The 24,684-nt window shown below is 40.9% G+C and overlaps 1 protein-coding gene across 1 annotated transcript in view; it reads right to left on the reverse strand.

Annotated features, from left to right (window-relative positions):
* SEL1L2 (SEL1L2 adaptor subunit of ERAD E3 ligase) overlaps nucleotides 1-24,684 on the reverse strand; it is a 91,063-nt gene that overhangs the window by 20,830 nt on the left and 45,549 nt on the right. Inside the window, exons 5-11 of the mRNA XM_052651129.1 lie at nucleotides 20,385-20,438; nucleotides 19,899-19,958; nucleotides 19,728-19,809; nucleotides 18,374-18,528; nucleotides 17,664-17,720; nucleotides 5,875-5,943; nucleotides 4,306-4,383 (exon numbers count right to left, since the gene is read on the reverse strand). Of these exons, the coding sequence (XP_052507089.1) occupies nucleotides 4,306-4,383; nucleotides 5,875-5,943; nucleotides 17,664-17,720; nucleotides 18,374-18,528; nucleotides 19,728-19,809; nucleotides 19,899-19,958; nucleotides 20,385-20,438 (555 nt within the window). The remainder of the gene's footprint in view (nucleotides 1-4,305; nucleotides 4,384-5,874; nucleotides 5,944-17,663; nucleotides 17,721-18,373; nucleotides 18,529-19,727; nucleotides 19,810-19,898; nucleotides 19,959-20,384; nucleotides 20,439-24,684) is intronic.

Consider the following 24,684-nt stretch of genomic DNA (forward strand, 5'->3'; position numbering starts at 1 on the left):
CTTACTTTTTTTCAAATTAGAGAATGATTGCCTTTTCTGCCATACAACAGTGTGAATCAGTTATAAGTATACTAATACCCCTCCCTCTTGAACCTCTTTCCCAATCTTTCATTCAACATTTCTTTAAGGATTGCTTTGTGTGACTCCACAAGAGGCGTCGGGCAGAGGTAGGAGGTGAAAGTCAAAAGATTCTGAGGCAAACCAGACAGCACCTTCCACGTCTAAAGGCAGCCTGACAGGTCCGTGGGCTCTGACCCACTAGGAGGGACCTCTTAATCGTGGCAAATGTGGTGAGTCCTGCAGTGGAAACAGATGGATGGTGTTGTGGGCAGCCCAGAAGAGGGACACTCAACTGCCTGTGGGACCGAGCAGGCTGAGTCGTTAGAGGTGGTGATATTTGAGCTGGGTCTTAAAGGATGTGTGGGAATTTTTCAGAAGGGAGAAGTCTATCTAAACACTTGTTACCTGCTTTGGGCAAAGGAGGTTGATGTAAGTGGCCAAATAACATTTTAGAGACTCTGTGGCTTTCAATCTAGCCATTGTGGATGGTAAAGCACTGTTGGCCTATGTTTTTTTAATTCAAATTTTACTGTTTATTAGGTTCATAGTATTTCCTCAGGAACTTAAGTTCTGATAGGAAACTCTCCAAATTTCTTTTTACTGCCTAAACATATTCATTTGTAATTATTTTTAATAATTTAATAATTGAAATGTAGTTATTGCAGATACAGATAGAGTACTCCTCGGTGAGACAGAAATCGCACATAACTAGAGACGGCATAGTTCAACAACTATTTCAAGGTGCTAAACTTTGAACCTATCCCTATTCAAAGGGCCAGCTAGTGTAAGAATTATTGAGGACAGTCTATGTGCATTCCAAACAGCTGGTATATGTCTACTGTCTTCTTCTCTCTTCTCCCCTGACTACATCGACCTGTAGTCCCAGGAGTCTGGGGATGGTCTGCTCTGGGGGCAAAGCCTAGTGTGAGGCATGTGGTAAAGTATTGAATCTATCTCCTTTTAGCTACCCTTATTTATTTATTTTTTATTTTTTATACCTTTTTATGTAGACCATTTTCAGAGTCTTTACTAAATTTGTTACAATATTGCTTCTTTTGTTTCATGTTTTGTATTTTGTGCTTGGGGCTTGTGAGATCTTAGCTCTCTGACCAAATGTTGAACTTGCACCCCCTGCATTGCAAGAATTCTTAACCACTGGACCACCAGAGAAGTCCCTATCTTCATTTAGATGTTGAGAGAAATGAGAGGGAAGGGAAATGAGAGGAAGGAAAAGGGAAGGAGGCAGAAAGAGAAAGGTTAGAGTACTGGGGACAAATTCCTTTCTATCTTTAAGAGAATCCCTGGGGAACCAGGGGCTCACTGGATGACTCAGCAACCGTCTAAGGCCCAGAGTAATGGACATTAGTTTGAGCAAACTCTGGGAGATGGTGAAGGACAGGGAAGCCTGGCGTGCTGCAGTCCATGGGGTCACGGGTCACAAAGAGTCAGACATGACTTCGTGACCAATCAACAACAAAACCTGTTCAGAACGTTCAGATCAAGAGCGGCCAGCTCAGATGCCCCCTGAGCCATGTGGGTACTGTAAGACGTGCGTAAGCCAGGTTACGGGGGAGAGGTGGAGACTGCGGCGAACCAAGAGCAGCTGCACGTCTAAAGGCAGCAGCACCTCCTCTGCTCTGCTGCAGCTCACTGTCCTCACGTGGAATGGCCACCTCCTGTGCTCAGCTCTTCTCATTTTCCAAGAAAAGCTGGACACCCAGATTTTGATATGAAATTTCCTAATTTTTAAAACTCCTTCCAAGCTGAAAAAAGTATATGCATAGGCAATCCCTCTCCCTATACATAACTTCCACATTAGGGCTCAGTGCTCCGGCTGAGATGAACTGACATGAACCTAGGGAGCAGATGCTCATATTAGATGCTCCACTCCTGTGAGGAACGAAGACCACTGCCCTCCTCTCCTTGGAGAGACATGGCCTTCAGACACCAGGAGAGAGGGTGCAGCATAGCAGCAGTGAAGTTCTAGCAGTACAGAGTGAACACAGGGCACTTTCAGAAGAGGGAGAGGATGAAGTGTGCCAGGAAGGCAGGGAAGGCTTTGTGGGGGTAGAGAGGACAGAGCTCTGCACTGGGGATGGGTGTTCAGAATGATTCTGGGAAGGGAGAGGGGATGACAAAAGTGTGAAGATGGAGCTGGGCCTGGTGTGTCCATAGTCGTGAGAGAGAAAACCAGAAGAATATGGTCCAACTTGGACCCAGCATCACATTGGATAACTTCATGTTTCTGAGTAAGATACAAGAAGTCAGAGAGTCCACAGCTTTGCATCGTGGTACTGATGTGACTTGGAAACAACTTTAAAAGCAGCAATTAAGAAAAAAAAAAAAAAAAAAAACAGTAAAAGAAGATTATGGGGCTGCCCTGGTGGCTCAGTGGTGAAGAATCTGCCTGCCAGTGTGGGAGACATGGGTTCGATCCCTGGTCTCGGAAGATCCCATATGCCACAGGGCAACTAAGCCTGCGTGCTGCCTCTACCAAAGCCCATGTGCCCTGGAGCCCGTGCTCCACTGTAAGAGGAGCCACCACCGTGAGAAGCTCCTGCACCGCAATGACAGAGTAGCCCCTGCTCACTGCAGCTAGAGAAAAGCCCGTGGGGCAATGAAGACCCAGCACAGCCATGAGATGGTAATACTGAATTTTAAAAAAGAGAAGCGTACAAGTGTGCAGGAGTGGAGACAGAAGCTCTATACTTTGGTAGTGAGCCCAAGGGAGAAATCTAATAAATTGTCCTGGAGATGATAAGGGATTACATGGTCATATTTACCTGATGCCATTCAGAAGAATGACCTTAAATACAATGTTAGATTTCCTCCATAAAGAAGGGCAGCTCAGGCTTAGGACATGAGTAGCTCAGATCACAACTGGTTACATGGCGCTGAACAGCTTGGGGGCTGGGTTAATTTACACACTCAGCTCCCTGGCGTTGTTCCTTTACACTGACAGATCAGCACTATTTGCTGTTACATTACCCCGCCTCTTTTTCGGGTCTGCTCTCCTTGTCATCCTAATCTAATGGTATTCTGGATGACTGTCTTGCTGAGCAGCAATTCCATATAAATTACAAGGGAGAGGAGCCGACTACCAGCCTTCTCAGTAATTTACACCATAATAGCAGCAGTTCCGAGGTGCTAGTCATTTATAAATAGGCTCCTAAAGCAGCATGTGGGCTTTTAAAAAGCATGAACAGTTGAAAATATTCCCCATTTGAGCACATCTCTACTGCCAGTGTTGCAGTAAGATGGTGTAAGACAACAAAAGGGTTCTTACGCCGCAGGGATAGAAAGTTTATCAAGGCTGCTCTCCAATGTTAGGGTGGTGGGTGTTGCTATGAGGATGTCTTTTATGCACCAAAGGTGTTTAGGGGAGTCTGCTAAATTTCACCTGACAGATCCAGCCTCACTGAGCTTAGGAACCAAGGCAGGAACTTCAATGGCAGGAGCCATACTCTGAGATTCCTCTGTTTCCTCACAGATCCAATCCATTCTGCCTTGGATATGCTTTGAAATTGACTCTACCTAACGGGCCCCAGACTTAGAAAGATAATAGCTGACACACAGCACATACTATGCACAGGCACTGCTTCAAGTATTTTTAATATGAGGCACATAACTATTGACTCATTAAATCCTGAAAACAGCAATATGAGGCAAGTATTCTTATATTCTCATTTTATAGACAGGGAAATTGGGATGTGGAGGGGTTAAGTAACCCATCTATGGTCACACAGCTAGTCAACTGAAGGACTGGCCTTCAGACCAGGGATTCTGTCTCCAGAGCTGTGCTCTCAGTCATCTCGTCCTGGCTCTTGGACAGCCTTCTGCCTGAGCCAGAGCCTTTGAGTAAGGTCAGAGGAGAGAAAACTGGGCATTTTTTGGTTATCTTTGTATTCAACTTACCGCAGTTACTGATGGAGTTTTCCCTTCCTCTGCCCTCATCTTTTTTGTTTCTTGAGCTAGATGGCCTCATGTACCACATGGTGGAGGGGACGCTGAGTTGTCTGGCCTGCAGCTAGGATGCCATCTTCCATTTACCAAGAAGGCGAGGTGGGTCTCTGCCTACCCCAACCTGCTATTTCATTGTCAGTGACGCTGTTCTTTACCAGGACCCTACACTCCTCCCAGGCCCATTAATCGGGCACGGGGCTTTAGAGTTAATGCTTCAGCCCCAGTCTGCATGTTAATACAGGCAAATGTTTCATGTGTCTACAGAATGGGCGGGGTGCATACCTTACTAGCTGCCATAGAAAAGTATTTGAAAGCAGTAGCATTATTTTGTGGTGCTGCAGCATTCCCTTCTAAATACATCTACAAAAAAGCACACACACACACAAATAAAAAGCTGTAAAAACTAAAGATTTCGAGGGCAATGAAAATGTTTTAGAATGACATCGAGGTGATGATGGCACAACACATTGAATGTAGTAAATGCCGCTGAAGCACATACTTTAAAATGGGCAATTTTATGTTATTTGAATTTCTCCTCGTTTTTAATAAAAGGAAAAATTAAGGATACAATCTAGTACACACACTCTAGAGTACCCTCACCTAAGGGTGAGAAAAGAATCCTGTTGGTATTTTTTTCGTGTTTTCTTGCATCTAAATTTACTGTATGTAGTACTTCTGGAAACTGGGCACTCGTCCCCATGGTTACTGATACAGACTGGCTGTGGGAGCCAAGGGCAGAGCGCAGGGGAGTGAGTAGTCTTGTAAGGAGAGAAGGTGCCTCCCCAGAGGAACCTCCCACAAAGGCTCCTCCCACAAAGGCTCCTCCCACAAAGGCTCCTCCCACAAAGGCTCCTCCCGTCAGTCAGGGAGGAGCTGGTTCTTTGGTCAGTCTGGACCTGGTTCTCATTCCAGGGACAGTGGGAGGAGGCACCACGTTGGGTGGAGGTGTGTCCCAGGGTTTGATGTACAATTAGATCAGCTCTCCTGTTACACACCAGGGGTTCATGGGGAGGGCTCCGAGTTACTCTCAGCCAGGAGCCCTGGGCCACTGGTACTTTCAAAGACTGCTTTAGGGGAAGGGATAGTTAGGGAGTTTGGGACTGACATGTACACGCTGCTGTAGTTTAAATGGATAACCGACAAGGACAGAATGTATAGCACTTGGAACTCTGCTCAATGTTATGTGGCAGCCTGGATGGGAGGGAGGTTTGGAGGAGAATGGAGCCTGGTGGGCTACAGTCCATAGGGTTGCAAAGAGTCAGACATGGCTGAGCGACTTCACTTCACTTCAAGCTGTGGCAAGTTGCAAAAATAGCCATAATACTTTATGGGCTTCCCTGGTGGCTCAGAGGTTAAAGCGTCTGCTTGGAATGCGGGAGACCCGGGTTCGATCCTTGGGTTGGGAAGATCCCCTGGAGAAGGAAATGGCAATCCACTCAAGTATTCTTGCCTGGAGAATCCCATGGACAGAGAAGCCTAGTAGGTTACAGTCCACAGGGTCGCAAAGAGTCGGACACGACTGAGCGACTTCACCTTACCTTACCTATAAATATGGCTGAGTCTCTTTGCTGTCCACCTGAAACTATCACAACATTGTTAACAGCTATGCTCCAATATAAAATTAAAAGTTAAAAAAAGACTGCTTTTGGTACCCCAGATAAAGACCACTATTGTATGGGACTTCTTCTCAAACTGTCACCTCAAGAATACCACTGTCAGTTTGTAGCTGAAGGCCCTGCTTAGCTGCTTTCATGAAAAAGGCAGGCAGACCTATTACCCTACACTGGTTCAGTTAGCTGGTACTACTAGGTTTTAAGAAATGAAAACTATTGATCAAGATGAAGCTTGTACCTTTCCTATAAATGCCATAGCATTTGCGCTCCCAGCTTTTGCTGCCTTTAAGAAGTAGTACAATGCTTTCTGGAGAGAAAAGGAACAGTATTATTGACAGTCATAAACATATCCTGTAAAATAGCTTTTGCATTAAACTTTATTTCATTTGACATGCATTAAAAAACCTCTCTGAAATGCCTGCTTCGTTCAAGGCACTCACTACTCCAAGTGCTATTTCAATCATGAACCTGGAGAGTGGGAGATAAATATATATATATATTTCATACATACAGTTTTAGAATGTGAGGGCTTGTTTTTCACATTTGGAAAGGCATCATGGGCATGTTGCTTTGGGGAGGAGGGATAAATCCCAGCTGTAGAACTAAATACTCCATTATTTCTAAAAAACTACACTTGTATGTTGACAGTATGTACTTACTGTGTAAGACAGTTTGTGTAACTGGCAGAATTGAATATACAGCATCCTAATGTTTACAGTGCAGAGGGAATGAGACCAGACACACCTGGTTGCCTTCTTGGTCCAGGTCTCTCTGCAGAGGTGAACCTCAGACCAGTTCTTTCCAAAGAAAGTCAAAGGGGGCCAGCAAAACCTTCTGACTCTCTCTGGGTCATAACATTAAACGAAATGCTCAGTCTAAACGCATGGGAGGTCACCTGTCTCTTGCTGCCTCATTCCTCAGGCCTCCTCCTGATTTTCCCTAAGTTCTCGTCAGAGACTTCGTGGAGAATTAAGGAAATAAGTCCCAGGAATGAGAAATGAAGACATGCTCCAAAGTGTCTTAGTAGGACACAACTTTCCTCTCTTTAAAAAGCCTTGACTGATTGTAAGGGCCTGCAATTGATGGGCAAGGATCTTCCCCTTCCCAAAGAGAAGAGAATGCTTGAGGAAGAAAGGTACGTAGTTCTTTTATATGTAAGTTTTCTCTAGAAATATTGGCAACTTATTTGAGAACTATACACATTATGTCACAAGTCAGTCTGCCACGGACATAAAGTAAATACAAAAGCCACCATCCTGGACCTCATCATGTCATGGATCCATCCACCCATCCTTCTCTTCTTCACGTATCCTTTCAAGATCTTGACTGATACCTGCCATACATATGGTAATATGTTAGGTATCACAGGTGATTGATAGATGAACAAAAACCACGGTTCCTACTTTGCTTCTTAGCAATGCTGCTGTGAAAAAGTAGATGTAAATAGCGATGACAATAAGTGTAAGGTAGAATAAAAGGGACACTAAAAAGAATTAGAGGGGTTTAGAACAACAGAAATTGTACCTAGTCCTTTTAAGTATTTTATAAGCTTTTTCTTCCTTCATCTTCAAAACTGCACTGTAAGGAAGGTATTACTAATATCTGAGCTATTTAGTGACAGTTGGAGTCAAGGAGCTGATACTGGCATCCTGCCAGCAGCCTAAATCCAATTCCCACGCATTCGGCACTCTGCCTTCATGGTTTAAAGAACGAGGGCTCAAATGATAAAGGTCACACAAAAGATGGAGAGGATTCACCACACAGCGGGCATCAGGAGCTGAGGGAACAACATGAGCAAAGCATGGAGATGGGAGTGTCCAAAGTGTGCCAGGAAATAGTAGTTCCTTCCCTATGGCTGAAGTAGAGCACTCAAAAGCTAGGATGTGCTAAACTGTGATGGGGCAATATTATTAACAGGCTAAGGCCTTTTATTTTATTTGGTTTAGAAATAGAAACCAGTGGAGATTCATGAGCATGAGGGAGTGTTGAAACAAATGCGGCTGAAAATGTCTGGAATAATGTAGGTGTCAGTTGGATAGGAGAAAATTATAGCAATGTATGATTTACTATACCAATTACATATTGGTAAATAAATCAAATGTATGATAAAATGTATGATTTAATAATCACATTTATCAAAGAACATCAATATAAAAAATATTTCTTATGAATATCCCTGCCGAACCAAGGCCCAAATATATCCATCAAGAACCATGATGCGTGCAAGTCACAGTATCTCCAGCCTTGTTCCCTCATTCGTGGTCTCCTTCTCCATGCTCTTGGGCACTCTGTCTTTCCCCATCATAGAATGCATCCATTGATTTAACTGTCCGCTTAATTTTCTGTTTCCCCCAATGTTGACTCCTCTGTACTTAGCACAGTATCTACTGTATATTAGGCAGTCAGAAAATGTTTCTGGGATGAATGAATGAGTGAGTGAATGAAAGAACAAATTTGTTAATCTCTAAAACAAAGGGACTGAATTTTAATCTTTATGGTCCCTTCCAGCTCTAAAATTATGATTTTGTAAACTCATTTTCAAAGTGCAGTTTCAGAGTTTGGGCTCAAATATTTGGCATTAGAGAGTTACGCTCTGGGAAACTAGATTTAAACTGTTAAAAGAGAATAGCCTATTCCCCAGAAGCAAATAAGAATCCTGGAGTTTTTCCCCATCCTTCAATATAATGAGTCCATAAAGACCAAAAATGGAGGATCTAATTTCTCCTTCCACTTTCCTTGGTTACTTGGCATCTCAGTTCTCTTTAATTTCTCTTTACATTAACTTGCCTTTAATGTTGGGCTTTCCAGGTAGCTCAGTGGTAAAGAATCTGCCTGCCAATGCAGGAGATGCATGTTTGATCCCTGGGTGGAGAAGATCTCCTGGAGAAGGAAATGGCAACCCACTCTAGTATTCTTGCCTGGAAAATGTCATGGACAGAGGAGCCTGGCAGGCTACAGTCCATAGGGCTGCAAAGAGTCAGACATGACTGAGTTCACATGCCTTTAAAGCCACTGTTTCAACTGCATAAACATTTACTAAACACTCTGTGAAAGTATCATGCAAGCTGCTTCAGCGGCCATGCACGGGCCAACCTGCATTCTTGCTTTTAGAGTCAAGTATTCATCCATCCATTCATCTATCCATCTGCTGTGTTCTGTATATTTCTGTTCCCCCCAAATCCATATGTTGAAAACCTACTACCCAACATGATGATATTAGGAAGTGAAGTTTCTGAGAGGTGATTGGGAGAGTCTTCATGAATGGGATTAGTGCCCTTGAAAAAGGCCCCAGAGAGCTAGCTTGACCCTTCTGCCAGGCAGGGATACAAGGAAAATCCTACAGATTGTAAGAGGGCCCTCACCCAAACATGGTGGCACCCTGATCTCAGACTTCCAGCCTCCAAAACTGTGAGAAAATAAAGTTCCATTGTGCATAAGCCACCAAGTACTCAGTATTTTTGTTATAATGGTTCAAACAAAAACATGATCCATCCATCCATCCTTCCTTCATATATTTACTGAGCACCTACCATCATATTTTACTGGTTATAACATGTATACCCCCATCTCTCATTTTAATCAGGACATTTTTACTATCAATGGCACCATATAATTTATATTGGCAGTGTTTTCTCTTGCTCAGTAAAACATAATGTATCTTATAACTGATGGTGTCTTAGGATGAAATACAGTGTCTTAGGCATTATGCTAAGTGAAGTTTTATTATTTGAATGCACATCTCTCTCTTTTTTTAAACTGAACATGATTTTTCATTGGTTCTAAGAAAATCCCTAGTTTAATCAGTTTGCAATGTTTCCTCTAGAATGAAATGCCAAGAAAATGTATTGTTCTAAAAACATTTGGGAATACTTCTTTTATCTCAGGCTCTGTAAATAACTCTTAAAAGGGATAGCATTAGCTCTTTTCTTTTTCATGGATGGCAGAGTGGATAAAGCAGTTGCCTTTACAATTTGATACTATTCCTCTGCTGGTTATAACTTAATTAACTTAATTATGCCTTATCCACTTTAATAACATGCACCAAAACACCCAGCTTTTCCTAATCCAATTCATCCTGGGCCTGTATATATTTAGAAAAGCAAATAACATTAAAATGTATGTATACAAATTCAAGACAATGTAATCAAGACTTGCACATACAATACTTTCCAATAATTAAGAATCTTGTGGGGAGAAGGTGAAAATGTTGCCTATAGTGACAACTAATAAGAGAAATTAATTCAATCAAACAATGAGGAGGGTGAAAACATCAAGCTAGTCATTTCTAAGTATTTTGATTTTCAATTTGCTGGACAGTGCCAGGACAGGACTGGGAAAGGTCAGTTTTCATTCCAATGCCAGAGAAAAGCAGTGCCAAAGAATGTTCAAACTACTGTACAATTGCATTCATCTCACACGCTAGCAAAGTAATGCTCAAAATTCTTCAAGCTAGGCTTCGACAGTACATAAACTGAGATCTTCCAGATGTTCAACCTGAATTTAGAAAAGGTAGAGGAACCAGAGATCAATTGCCAACATCAGCCGGATCATAGAAAAAGAATTCCAGAAAAACATCTACTTCTGCTTCATTGACTATGCTAAACCCTTTGACTGTGTAGATTACAACAAACTGTGGAAAATTCTTAAAGAGATGGGAACCAGACCATCTCACTTGCCTCCTGAGAAACTTGTATGCAGGTCAAGAAGAAACCAGACATGGAACAACAAACTGGTTCCAAATTGGAAAAAGGAGTAAGTCTCAAGGCTGTATATTGTCACCCTGCTTATTTAATTTATATGCAGAGTACCTCATGTGAAATGTTGGGCTGGATGAAGCACAGGCTGGAATCAAGATTGCCGGGAGAAATATCAATAACCTCAGACATGCTGATGACACCACCCTTATGGCAGAGAGCGAAGAGGAATTAAAGAGCCTCTTGATGAAGCTGAAAGAGGAGAGTGAAAAAGCTGGCTTAAAACCCAACATTCAAAAAATTAAGATCATGGCATCTGGTCCTATCACTTCATGGCAAATAGATGGGGAAACAATGGAAACAGTGACAGACTTTATTTCTGGGAGCTCCAAAATCACTGAAGATGCCAACTGCAGCCATGAAATTAAAAGATGTTTGCTCCTTGGAAGGAAAGCTATGACCAACCTAGACACCATATTAAGAAGTAGAGACATTACTTTTCCAACAAAGGTCCATCTAGTCAAAGCTATGGTTTTTCCAGCGGTCATGTATGGATGTGAGAATTGGATCATAAAGAAGGATAAGTGCCATAGAATTGATGCTTTTGAACTGTGGTGTTGAATAAGACTCTTGGGAGTCCCTTAGACTGCAAGGAGATCCAACCAGTCCATCCTAAAGGAGATCAGTCCTGGGTGTTCATTGGAGAGACTGATGTTGAAGCTGAAACTCCAATACTTTGGCCACCTGAAGCAAAGAGCTGACTCATTGGAAAAGACTCTGATGCCGGGAAAGATTGAGGGAAGGAGGAGAAGGGGACAACAGAGGATGAGATGGTTGAATGGCATCACCGACTCAACGGACATGGGTTTGGGTGGACTCCGGGAGTTGGTGATAGACAGGGAGGCCTGGCATGCTGCAGTTCACGGGGTCGCAAAGAGTTGGACACTACTGAGCGACTGAACTGAACTGATGCTGAAGCTGAAACTCCAATACTTTGGCCACCTGATGCAAAGAGCCAACTGATTAGAAAAGATCTTGATGCTGGGAAAGACTGAAGGCAGGGTGAGAAGGAGATGACAGAGGATGAGATGGTTGGATGGCGTCACCAACTTGATAGACACGAGTTTGAGCAAGCTCCAGGAGATGGAGAAGGACAGGGAAGCCTGGTGTGCTGCAGTCCCTGGGGTTGCAAAGAGTCAGGCATGACTGAGTGAGTGAACAACAACAACCAGGCATCACTTATATTTATAAAGAACCTTGCAATAATTTTCTTTGGTGGACTAAAATATTAGCATACTCACTCAAGTGGCTGAGAAATAACATCTAATTCTTAGGATGCTATCATTTATTTATTCAGTAGACAGTAAGTACCTAGTACGTCAGTTCAGTTCAGTCGCTCAGTCGTGTCCGACTCTTTGAGACCCCATAAATCACAGCATGCCAGGCCTCCCTGTCCATCACCAACACCCAGAGTTCACTCAGACTCACGTCCATCTAGTTAGTGATGCCATCCAGCCATCTCATCCTCTGTTTTCCCCTTCTCCTCCTGCCCCCAATCCCTCCCAGCATCAGCGTCTTTTCCGATGAGTCAACACTTCACATGAGGTGGCCAAAGTACTGGAGCTTCAGCATCAGCATCATTCCTTCCAAAGAAATCCCAGGGTTGATCTCCTTCAGAATGGACTGGTGGGATCTCCTTTCAGTTCAAGGGACTCTCAAGAGTCTTCTCCAACACCACAGTTCAAACGCATCAATTCTTCTGCGCTCAGCCTTCTTCACAGTCCAACTCTCACATCCATACATGACCACTGGAAAAACCATAGCCTTGACTAGACGGAACTTAGTCGGCAAAGTAATGTCTCTGCTTTTGAATGTGCTGTCTAGGTTGGTCATAACTTTTCTTCCAAGGAGTAAGCGTCTTTTAATTTCATGGCTGCAATCACCATCTGCAGTGATTTTGGAGCCCCAAAAATAAAGTCTGACACTGTTTCCACTCTTTCCACATCTATTTCCCATGAAGTGATGGGACCAGATGCCATGATCTTTGTTTTCTGAATGTTGAGCTTTAAGCCAACTTTTTCGCTCTCCTCTTTCACTTTCATCAAGAGGCTTTTTAGTTCCTCTTCACTTTCTGCCGTAAGCATGGTGGCATCTGCATATCTGAGGTTACTGATATTTCTCCCAGCAATCTTAATTCCAGCTTGTGTTTCTTCCAGTCCAGCATTTCTCATGATGTACTCTGCATAGAAGTTAAATAAGCAGGGTGACAATATATAGCCTTGACATACTCCTTTTCCTATTTGGAACCAGTCTGTTGTTCCATGTCCAGTTCTAATTGTTGCTTCCTGACCTGCATACAGATTTCTCAGGAGACAGGTCAGGTGGTCTGGTATTCCCATCTCTTTCAGAATTTTCCACAGTTTATTGTGATCCACACAGTCAAAGGCTTTGGCATAGTCAATAAAGCAGAAATAGATGTTTTTCTGGAACTCTCTTGCTTTTTCCATGATCCAGCGGATGTTGGCAATTTGATCTCTGGTTCCTCTGCCTTTTCTAAAACCAGCTTGAACATCAGGAAGTTCACAGTTCACGTATTGCTGAAGCCTGGCTTGGAGAATTTTGAGCATTACTTTACTAGCATGTGACATGAGTGCAATTGTGCAGTAGTTTGAGCATTCTCTGGCATTACCTTTCTTTGGGATTGGAATGAAAACTGAACTTTTCCAGTCCTGTGGCCACTACTGAGTTTTCCAAATTTGTTGGCCTATTGATTGCAGCATTTTCACAGCATCATCTTTCAGGATTTGAAATAGCTCTACTGGAATTCCATCACCTCCACTAGCTTTGTTCGTAGTGATGCTTTCTAAGGCCCACTTGACTTCACATTCCAGGATGTCTGGCTCTAGGTGAGTGATCACACCATCGTGATTATCCGGGTCGTGAAGATCTTTTTTGTACAGTTCTTCTGTGTATTCTTGCCACCTCTTCTTAATATCTTCTGCTTCTGTTAGGTCCAGACCACTTCTGTCCTTTATCAAGCCCATCTTTGCATGAAATGTTCCCTTGGTATCTCTAATTTTCTTGAAGAGATCTCTAGTCTTTCCCATTCTGTTGTTTTCCTCTATTTCTTTGCATTGATCGCTGAAGAAGGCTTTCTTATCTCTTCTTGCTATTCTTTGGAACTCTGCATTCAGATGCTTATATCTTTCCTTTCTCCTTTGCTTTTCACTTCTCTTCTTTTCACAGCTATTTGTAAGACCTCCCCAGACAGTCATTTTGCTTTTTTGCATTTCTTTTCCATGGGGATGGTCTTGATCCCTGTCTCCTGTACCATGTCACGAACCTCATTCCATAGTTCATCAGGCACTTTATCTATCAGATCTAGGCCCTTAAATCTATTTCTCACTTCCACTGTATAATCATAAGGGATTTGATTGAGGTCATACCTGAATGGTCTAGCGGTTTTCCCTACTTTCTTCAATTTGAGTCTGAATTTGGTATAAGGAGTTCATGATCTGAGCCACAGTCAGCTTTGGTCTTGTTTTTGTTGACTGTATAGAGCTTCTCCATCTTTGGCTGCAAAGAATACAATCAATCTGATTTCGGTGTTGACCATCTGGTGATGTCCATGTGTAGAGTCTTCTCTTGTGTTGTTGGAAGAGGGTGTTTGCTATGACCAGTGCATTGTCTTGGCAAAACTCTATTAGTCTTTACCCTGCTTCATTCTGCATTCCAAGGCCAAATTTGCCTGTTACTCCAGGTGTTTCTTGACTTCCTACTTTTGCATTCCAGTCCCCTATAATGAAAAGGACATCTTTTTTGGGTGTTAGTTCTAAGAGGTCTTGTAGGTCTTCATAAACCATTCAACTTCAGCTTCTTCAGCATTACTGGTTGGGGCATAGACTTGGATTACCGTGGTATTGAATGGTTTGCCTTGGAGACGAACAGAGATCATTCTGTCGTTTTTAGGATTGTACCCAAGTACTGCATTTTGGACTCTTTTGTTGACCATGATGGCTACTCCATTTCTTCTGAGGGATTCCTGCCCGCAGTAGTAGATACAATGGTCATCTGAGTTAAATTCACCCATTCCAGTCCATTTTAGTTTGCTGATTCCTAGAATGTCGACGTTCACTCTTGCCATCTCTTGTTTGACCACTTCCAATCTGCCTTGATTCATGGACCTGACATTCCAGGTTCCTATGCAATATTGCTCTTTACAGCATCGGACCTTGCTTTTAATCTAAGTACAGGACACACATTTTGAATAAGATGGATAAGAATTTACATTGCACTGCAGGAAGACAGTTAACAAGCCAAGATCAGTAAAGTACAAGAAATGAGAGGGGCTAGAGAAAAATAAACACAGCATGATAAGATAAGTGATTAAAAAAAAAAGGTAGAATTGATCAAGAAAATCCTCTCTGAGGAAGTAAGATTTTAAGGATAAGAAGCTAGCCATGGGGAGATCTTCCCACTCCTCTCTGCATATCTCACACTATTCCAAATTGATTTTGGTGCAGGGCTTCCCTGGTTGCTCAGACGTTAAAGCATCTGCCCGCAATGCGGGAGACCTGGGTTCGATCCCTAGGTTGGGAAGATCCCCTGGAGAAGGAAATGGCAACCCACTCCAGTATTCTTGGCTGGTGAATCCCATGAATGGAAGAGCCTGGTGGGCTACAGTCCACAGGGTTGCAAAGAGTCTGAAATGACTGAGTGACTTCACTTCACTTCAAGCTGTGGCAAGTTGCAAAAATAGCCATAATACTTTGCAGGTCTGCCTGTTAAGAGAAGTTCTTTTTCCTATTCTTTCAGTGCTGGCTGGCCTTGTGACTTACTTTGGCCAAAAGAATATGGCAGAATTGATTCTGTCGTTTCTGACCCTAGGCCTCAGGAGACTTTCACTACTGCCTTTGTAAAACATTTGACTGCCATGTAAAAAGAGTGGGCCTGCTAGCTGGAGGATGAGAGCATGTGGAGAGATCAAGTCATCCTAGCTGCCATGGACCAAGCCATCATAAATCAGCCAGCCCTGGTCAAAACTCTAGCAAACTCTAGATGTGTGAACAAGCCCAGCCAAGATCAGAAGAATTACTCAGGGGAACCCAGCCATAACTACTGACCTGCCAAAATCATGAATTAAATAAATGGTGGTTGTGTTAGGGTACCTACGTTTGGGGGTGGTTTATGATGGCAGCCTAAGCTAACTGAATAGCCAGTGAATCTTGAGGTCTGATGCCTTGATGGGAATCCTTCATCCAAGTTCAGGTTTCTTTAGGCTAAGGAAAGCAGGAAGGGCTAGTGCTTGCCCTACTGCTGGGATGGTTCTGGAATTAAACAAGTCTTTTTGAGATGTCTGGATGGGAAGAAGGGGGCCCAACCTACCAACAGAAAATTAGAAGCAACCTGAATGATTACATCATTCCTTTTTCTTGCCTTATGAATAAGAAAACTAGATATCAATGACTGGTGTTTTTATAAACCTGTTTTTTGTTTTTGCTCAGGTCAAGAGTAAGTAAGTAAGTTTTAACTTGAGTTTAAGTAAGTTTTAATGAAAGGAGCACAGGCTTTGAATACAGAAATACTGAGTTGGACGTTTATTTCTTAACACTCTTACTACCAAGCTGTGAGATTTGAAACAATTTACATCATCTATCATCTATCATCTACAGCCTCAGCTTCTCATCTGTAAAACAGAGCTAATGAATGTGAATGAGCCCATAGCAGAGCTTGTCTGGGCCATTCAGCTGAGGCTCGACTGCCTAGCCGTTGCTGCTACAGCACCAGACTCTTCTATTGCCAGCCTTGGGACTGCACCTCATTCTCACCTGGAGGCAGCTATAGCTCCCATCTGGTGTTCATGTGGCTGGAGCTGACTGGAAGCGCTTAGCTTTGTGGGGTTTTATATACTCTATAGATGTTAGTGGGCATTCTGTATAGGTGTGGTTTTGGTGCCTTCATAATCAAATTTTGTCTTTATGGAAAATGGGAACTTCTTCCCAGTTTTGCATCTTGTAGTTAGCAGAAGAAACTCATCACAGGCTAAAATCTGATATTGCCATAATATTGTGAATCCAGAAGTTCTCATCCAAGAAGATAAAACCTTAGTTGAAGACCTTCAGTTGAGCTGTCCTGAGATGGATGCATATGTTTATTTCAACTGCTACCTATTTTATCACATTTTATGAAATTAACTTTGACATTTACATAATGCGTATAAAGTGAAAAGTGAAGTCACTGAGTCGTGTCTGACTCAGTGACCTCATGGACTGCAGCCTACCAGGCTCCTCCATCCATGGGATTTTCCAGGCAAGAGTACTGAAGTGGGTTGCCATTTCCTTTTCCAGGGGATCTTCCCAACCCAGGGATCGAACCCAGGTCTCCTGCACTGTGGCTGGATTCCTTACCAGCTGAGCCACCAGCCCATGTAGGAAGCCCATTGAAAGCGTACAGTACCTCATATAAAACACAAACTATAGTGCCAAAGATACATTCATGAAATAACAATGTAAAGTGAAACAGAGAGTAATAACAGTTCAGATTTTTATGTAACTGCTGTGGAAGTAGTTATTTCTATTGCTTAGCCATTGGGATTGAAGTAGAGCAAATACTCTTTTGAGACAGTGAGCACATGGCTCCTATAAAATGACAAGGGCTACAAAGTCATCTTTTAAGAAGAATATCAGCTACTTCCCCAGATCTATGGGGATCTAGGGCCTTAAAACTACAATCAGGGTTGAGAGAAGATCTCATCCATGGGTTTTGGCATCTTACTGAGGAGGATCCTGTGTAGGTTAAGTTTATTTGCTTTTTTCTCCACCATATATTTGAATTGTTAATTAATCGTCTAACTTCACTGGGATAAAATAAGGTTAAGTGATTGAAAGGAGCTTTACAAATTTATAAAGAAGCTTAATAATATACTCAATTATGTTGGAAGCAGCCTGCCCTCTGATTTAGCTCAATGGGGTTGAGGCTGGTCCTCAGGCTCCCTGGCAGGAAATTCCCAGGTGGACTTGCCACAGCTGGCCTTAGAGAGAGCGTGTCCTCCTCACCTAGCCCCAGGGCCATTGAGTCTCAGTGGGAAGAGGGCGGGTTCAGTGGGACCCCAGAAACTCCCCCCAGCTACTCTTTCACAGGCCTCTACCCCTCCATACTTAGAGGATGTAGGAAAAGTGCTTCCTCTAACGAACTCTGTTCTCCTTCAAAAGCTGGAAAGCAGGTCTGACAAAGGAAGCAGCAGTGGGCTTTCCCGGGCAGCTTGTCCACCCACCCTCAGCTTCCCTTACCCCTGTCCTCCCACCCACATGACTCAAGCTTGAGATGGACTTACATAGTAATCTTGATCCAGACCTTTCCTCCCAATTAGATGCAACTGTCCGAGAGATACCTAGAAAAGAGGAGTTTTGGAAAATAATTTTAGCAGTAGTATTCATTTTAACAAAGAAAAAGGGAAAAAAATTACCTGATGATTTTACTATAGTACATCAATCCAGTTTGCTGCAGTTAGCGTGTCTTAAAAAAAGAGGCAGGAAACCATTCCTGACTCTGTGTTTTATTGGGTAAATGGTTGACATTGGGTATGCAGCTTCCTCAGGGGCAGGAAGCTGGCCTGATGATGTACAGCAATGCCCGGCACACTAGTTACCTTAACTTTTGGTTCTCAAAGGTCACATAAACGATGTCTCATTTCTATTCTTATTTCCAAAGACAGGCTGCTTCTGGCTTCTGATAAGAGTTCATTCATATTAAAACCAACATTTATGGTAACTCTTTTCTATAATTACAATCTAGTTTTTTTTTTTAATAAGTTTTTTAGGGTAAGTGCCCCAAAAATGCCACTACTATGGCAACTGGCTCCTTCATAAGCTATAAGAAACTACAAGTTAGGGAACAAAAAAGGAGCAGAACAAAGAGGAGGGGGTTCTCTTTCCTTTCCTATTCTGGATGGGGCATTGCTGTTAACTCTTCTAGGACTCAGAGAGAACCAAGGCCTTTGTCATTAAAATGTTCTAAAAATTTAAGTTCATCTGTATACATTACTTGTATCTGAACATCTCCTCTTTCTGCCAAAAATTTATAGTATTGGTATATGTCCCAGTCCAAAATCTCACTGTTAGAACTCAGATTTTCAGGTCTTTCAGTTAGTCTCACTTTTTCCACTGGAATACCTTCACTTTTTTCCAATTTATCAGCAACTGTGAACAGAAACAAGCAAGAGCAATATATAACAGTCATCTTAGAGCAAGCACTATTTGGCTGATTCTCTTTAAACTATGCCGAGATTGGGCCTACTAACAGAAAAGAAATACCCTTAGGAGACAGAAATCTGCTAATTTTGTTGATTTGGTTCTGAGGAAAGTATAAGACACTACCTATTCTTTGTAACCAGTATAATCATTGTATCAGTATATGTCAGACCCTACTGAAGACCTTAGCCAGGCAGACTCAGGAAAGAAGATAGATGTCAGAAGAAGGCAACCAACCTTTCTATCACTGACTTTTTCTGGGCATCCTGAAACTACAATATAAGAGTAAGAACTGCTTCTTATTTACTTCCTATAGATAGTCTGAAAATAAACTGTAAATATGCTTGAGTAAACCTAAAAAAACAGCAGTTTGAAATATATATATATCAAATAATTTCAGTTTCATTAAGCACATAAAAACATCTTGCTATATAAAGCATCTTAAATTCAAAAGCAGTTTTTTTCTCAGATCCTAATCATGACAAAGATGTAAATTTAGATGTTATTATGATTATAGAAACTAACTAAATGGACTTTAGCTTACTCACTTCTTAGACTTTTATTTAATACTCCATTATGTAGTCCAGTTTAGTGATGCTGCGTGTGGAAATATTACATGCAACTTTGAAAATTCTAGAAATAATTAACCTCATGCTCAATTTTTTTTTTTTGTAGACAAAGGATAGGGTAATAGAGTAATGATTACTTGAATTGTTCTCAAATGCAGTGATAGAGATTGCCAGTGTATGTATCTTGCACATACATTGTACAATGTATGTACATCCATAGCTTCAGGAATTTTTTAACAAGGCATCTTATATTTGAAATGTTTGAATTATAAAAAATACTTAATATTTATTGATGTTATATTTAAATTCTCAGTTTAAGGAAAGAAGATCACCAGATCAAGTAAAACAGAATTATTTGGAGACATGAGCTAACAAAAATAAAAGATGAGTACAATCATTTAGAACTTTTTGAAAAGTAACTTAAGAAATCAGAAGCTTCACATTGTATGGAAAGAGCTGTATTATAACTGATGTTAAAGCACAGTCTTTAAATACCTTATAAATACTTCAACTAGTATTGATTAATTTTTTAAATTTCTTGGCAAGTCTATCTTAAAATAAACTATGTGGATTACTCACTATAATCTGCCACTTTCTTGTAATGACTTAGGGCAACTTCACAATTCTGTAGAACATTGATTCCTGACAAATATCTGTACCCCTAAAACACAGGCATATACATTCTTAATATTCTGACAATGCTATGTTTATAACACACCTATTTGGGCTCAAGAATATTTAATTACAAACCAAAATCATCTGTGACATCATGCTTCCTCCAGCACTTCCAAAGGTATAATATATCAGTGCCTAAAGTTAAAAAAAAAATTATTTGACATCTAAATTTGAAACTCAAACCCAATCACTGCTTTTTTATTCCTAGCCCAGCAATGAACCTCGAACTACTCCCACATAAGTCCTAAATTTCATTCTCTTCCTCTTTAAAGATGGCTGCCATTCACTGAGGGCTTATTGAGTTCTGAAGTTTGTGAAAAGGGGATTGTACATGATATTTCATTAAAACATCATGAAATCCCTATGGAGTAGATGTTATCTGAAACTTTATAATATGGAACATTAGGAAACTATGGCATTCAGGCCCTAACCTTCTCTAACTATTGAGCTGTGCTCTTACCCACCACTCTAGAGTGAGCTCTTCACTCAAAGAGTAGACTCTCTATTCAGTGTCCCTTTAAAAAAATCATATTTTGTTCCAAAAAAATAGAATGACTTTACCTTAGCTTGATTGTATTCCATTCCTATTCCATAAGAAGACAAAAATCCTAAGGCCTAAAGCCCAAAAGATAAAGAAAAATTCAATAAATCCATTTATTTTACAGTTATTACCAACATTAGTAAGGGTTGTTTTAAATGTCTGCTCTATAATTACTTGCATTGTTAACTTATTTCTTATAGCAAGTTGCATTATTATACTTTTACTAAGGCAGCACGAATTTAGAAAAGGTGGCAATAATGAAAGCTTTGTATAATATATGTGGAAATAAGCTAATACTTACTGAACTTTAGAATAATTATAGTGATAAAATAATATAAACCAATGCTCTGTATGTGTTTGCCTTTTTAGAAACATAAAGACATTTTTCTCCAATATGTTAAAATTTGAATTTGAATATTTTTCTTCATATTTTAAAAATAAAATGTGATGATATAAAAAGTTTGAACAGGAAAAAATTATATTGAATAAAAGGTTAGTCTGAACACAGATCAAGATGGTGGAATACGAAGTCCCAGGCCTTGTTCCTCCAATGGAGCCAAAATATATAGTGCAAAAAGCCTTTACGAGAACTCAAGAGACCAGTTAAGAAATCACTGTTACCCAGTCAAACTCACAGCAAAGAATAGCCCATTGAAATACTCCTCCCCAAGCCAGCATAGCTTGTTGTGATCAGGAAAAAAAGAGAAAAATGGGATAGGAATTCTGACTTTCAAGGAGTAGCTGATCAAAGATCTGACTTTCGTCTCATCTGTTTTACAGCACTGGCAGAACTGGAATGTTAGATGCTAGGGACCTCTAAGCAATAAAGAGAGCTTAAAGACTTGTTGCAACTCTAGGGAACCTACACTACCATAAAATGCAGTACTTAAGGAACATCAGCAAACCAAACATTATATTACATATAATAACATTGTAATACATATTGTGGGAGTCACAGGGGAGTGAGAGAAAAGGAGGCAGAGAAATTATTTTAAGAAAATTTGGCTGAAAACTTCCCAAACCTGAGACAGGAAATAGACACCCAAATTCAAATTCAAAGAACTCCAAGTAGGATGAACTCAAAGAGCCTAATGCCAAGACATATCCTTAATCAAACTATCAAAAGTCAAAGGCACAGAACACTGGGTGCAGCAAGAGAAAAGAGACTTGCCACATACAAAGAAATTTCCATATGATTATGAGCAGATATATCAGCAGAAACATTACAGGGTAGAAGGGAATGGGATGAAACATTCAAAATGTTGAAGGAAAAAAGCTGTCAACCAAGAACACTGTATCTGGCCAAACTAACTTTAAAAAATGAAGACAAAAATAGAAATTCCCTGATAATCAAAAACTGAGGGAATTCATCAACACTAGAGCTGCCTTACAAGAATTGCTAAAGGGTATCCAAGTTGAAAGAATGCTAGCCATAACACAAAAGCATATAAAAATATAAAGCTCTCTGGTAATAATAAACACATAGACAAACACAGAATCATATAATGCTGTAATGGTGGTGGATAAGTCACTTTAAATTCTGGTAGAGAATTTAAAAGGTAAAAGCATAAAAGATAGCTATAACTAAAAAACTATGCTAATGGATACAAAATATAAAAAGATATGATTTGTGTCATTGATAACATAAAATGGGAGGAGAGCAGAGTATATGTGATTGAAGTTACTGCTGCTGCTGCTAAGTCACTTTAGTCATGTCCGACTCTGTGCGACCCCATAGATGGTAACCTACCAGGCTCCCCGTCCCTGGGATTCTCCAGGCAAGAACACTGGAGTGGGTTGCCATTTCCTTTTCCAATGCATGAAAGTGAAAAATGAAAGTGAAAAATGAAAGTAAAGTCGCTCAGTCGTGTCCAACTCTTCGCGACCCCATGGACTGCAGCCTACCAGGCTCCTCTGCCCATGGGATTTTCCAGGCAAGAGTATTGGAGTGGGGTGCCATTGCCTTCTCTGACTGAAGTTAAGTCAATATCAATTTAAAATAGATTGGTGCAGTGGTAAAGAATCTGCCTGCCAGTCCAGGAGATGCAGGAGACATGGGTTCAATCCCTGGGTCGGGAAGATCCCCTGCAAGAGGCAATGACAATCCACTCCAGTATTCTTGCCAGGAAAATCCCATGGACAGAGGAGCCTGGTGGGCTACAGTCCATGGGGTCACAGAGAGTCAGACACAACTGAACAACTGCATGCATGTTGTAACTATAAGACATTTTATGTAATCCCAAGAGTAACTACACTCTGGAGCAGAGAATGGCAACCCACTCCAGTATTATTGCCTTGTCTTGTGCCATGGACAGAGAAGCCTGACAGGCTATGGTCCATGGGGTCACAAAGAGTTGGACACAACTGAGCAACTAACACATGCACACAAAGAGTAACTACAAGGAAAATACCTATAGAAAATGCACCCAAACAATGAGGAGGGAATCAAAGTATGCCATTACAAAAAATAAATGAAAGACAAAAGAAGGCATCAAGAGAGGAAAAGGAGGACAAAACAAGGAGGACAAGCAGAAAATAATGAACAAAATGGCAGTAGTGAGTCTTTCCCTTTAAGAAGTTACTCTAAATGTATATGGATTAAATTCACTCAATTAATAGACATAAAAGGCTGAATGGATAAGAAAACAAGACCCAACTTAATGCTGTCTACAGAAGATTTATTTTAGATACAAAAACACATAGTCTGAAAGTGAAAGAATGGAAGAAGATACTCTATGTAAATTGCAACCAAAAGAGAGGGATGATCACACTTAGACAAAATAGACTTCAAGTTAAAAACTGTCACAAGAGATAAAGGATATTGTGTAATGGTAAAAGGATCAATTCACCAGGAAGATGTAACCACTATAAATATATATGCATCTAAGAGCAGAGCACCCAAATACATGAAGCAAACACTGGCAGAGCTGAAAGAAGAAATAGACACTAATACAATAACAGTAGGAGATTTTAATCCCCCACTTTCAAAAATGGATAGAACAACCAGACAGATTAACAAAATTTTCTTTGTTCACAGATGACATGATCTTATATTTAGAAAACAAAAACTGCTAAAACTAATAAATTTAGAAAAAGTGTAGGATGCAAAATCAACACACAAAAATAGATTTTCTATACATTAACAATGAACATTCAGAAAAGGAAATTAACAGTCTAATTTACAATAGCATCAAAAACAATAAACACTTTAGAATAAACTAACCAAGGAGGTGAAAGGCTTGTACACTGAAAACTATAAAACATTGCTGAAAAAATCTGAAAATACATAAGTAAATGGAAAATATCCTATGTTTATGTATTAGAAGAAGTAATATTGCTACTTTATATCCACAGGGATTGGATTTAGTGCAACCCCTGTTGAAATCTCAGTGCCATTTTGCAGAAATAGAAAAAACCATCCTAAAATTTATATAGAATCTCATATGTAAACTCACAAAATAGCTCATCTATCTTGAGGGAAAAAAACTAAGCTGGAGGCCTCACACTTCCTGATTTCAAAATATATTACAAATTAGAGTGATTCAAAATCTGATGGTACTGGCATAAAGACAGACATATAGGCCAATGAAACAGTGTAAAGAGACCAGAAATAAATCCTCATATATATGGCCAAATGAGTTTCAACAAGGATGCCAAGGTATCGGATGCTTCTGAGAAAACTGCAATCTGTCTTTCAATTCTGAACATTAATGTCTCTGTTGCAGTTACTGTGGCTGGTGTAACAAATCACTCAGAAACTTGGTAGCATGATGACCATTTATTACGCCAAGGATTCAGTGGGTCAGGAATTCGGCCAAGGTAGAGTGGGGATGGCTGTTCTCTGATTCATGATCTGGGGGCCTTAGTTGGAAGACTCAAAGGCTGGAGTTGCCATAGTGTGGATTCTGGTTCTTTCATGCATTTGGCAGTTGATTCTAGCTGTTGGTTGAGATCTTAGCAGAGGCTAACAGCCAGAACAACAACATGGGACGTCTTCTATCATACGAGCTTCTCCAAGTCTGGTAACTGTGTTCCAGGACTGAGCACGCCGAGAGAGCGAGAGCCAGGCAGAGCTGTATCCTTTTTACGACTCAGCCTTCAAAGCGACGTGGCGTCACTTCCAGCAAACTCTCATGTTTGAGGTAGTTACAAGCCCACCTGAAAGCACTGAGTCTTAACCATTGGACTGCTAGGGAACTCTCAACCCCGGTATTTTCTGACAAGTTCTTTGCTATCAGATAGGATAAGATGCTTCAATATCATCTTGTACATTTTTTGCCCCAGACCTGGAATTTGACATTTTCCAAAGGAGTTGGGTTC

Source organism: Budorcas taxicolor, chromosome 13 (genome assembly GCF_023091745.1).
Source record: "Budorcas taxicolor isolate Tak-1 chromosome 13, Takin1.1, whole genome shotgun sequence".
Lineage (NCBI taxonomy): Eukaryota > Metazoa > Chordata > Mammalia > Artiodactyla > Bovidae > Budorcas > Budorcas taxicolor.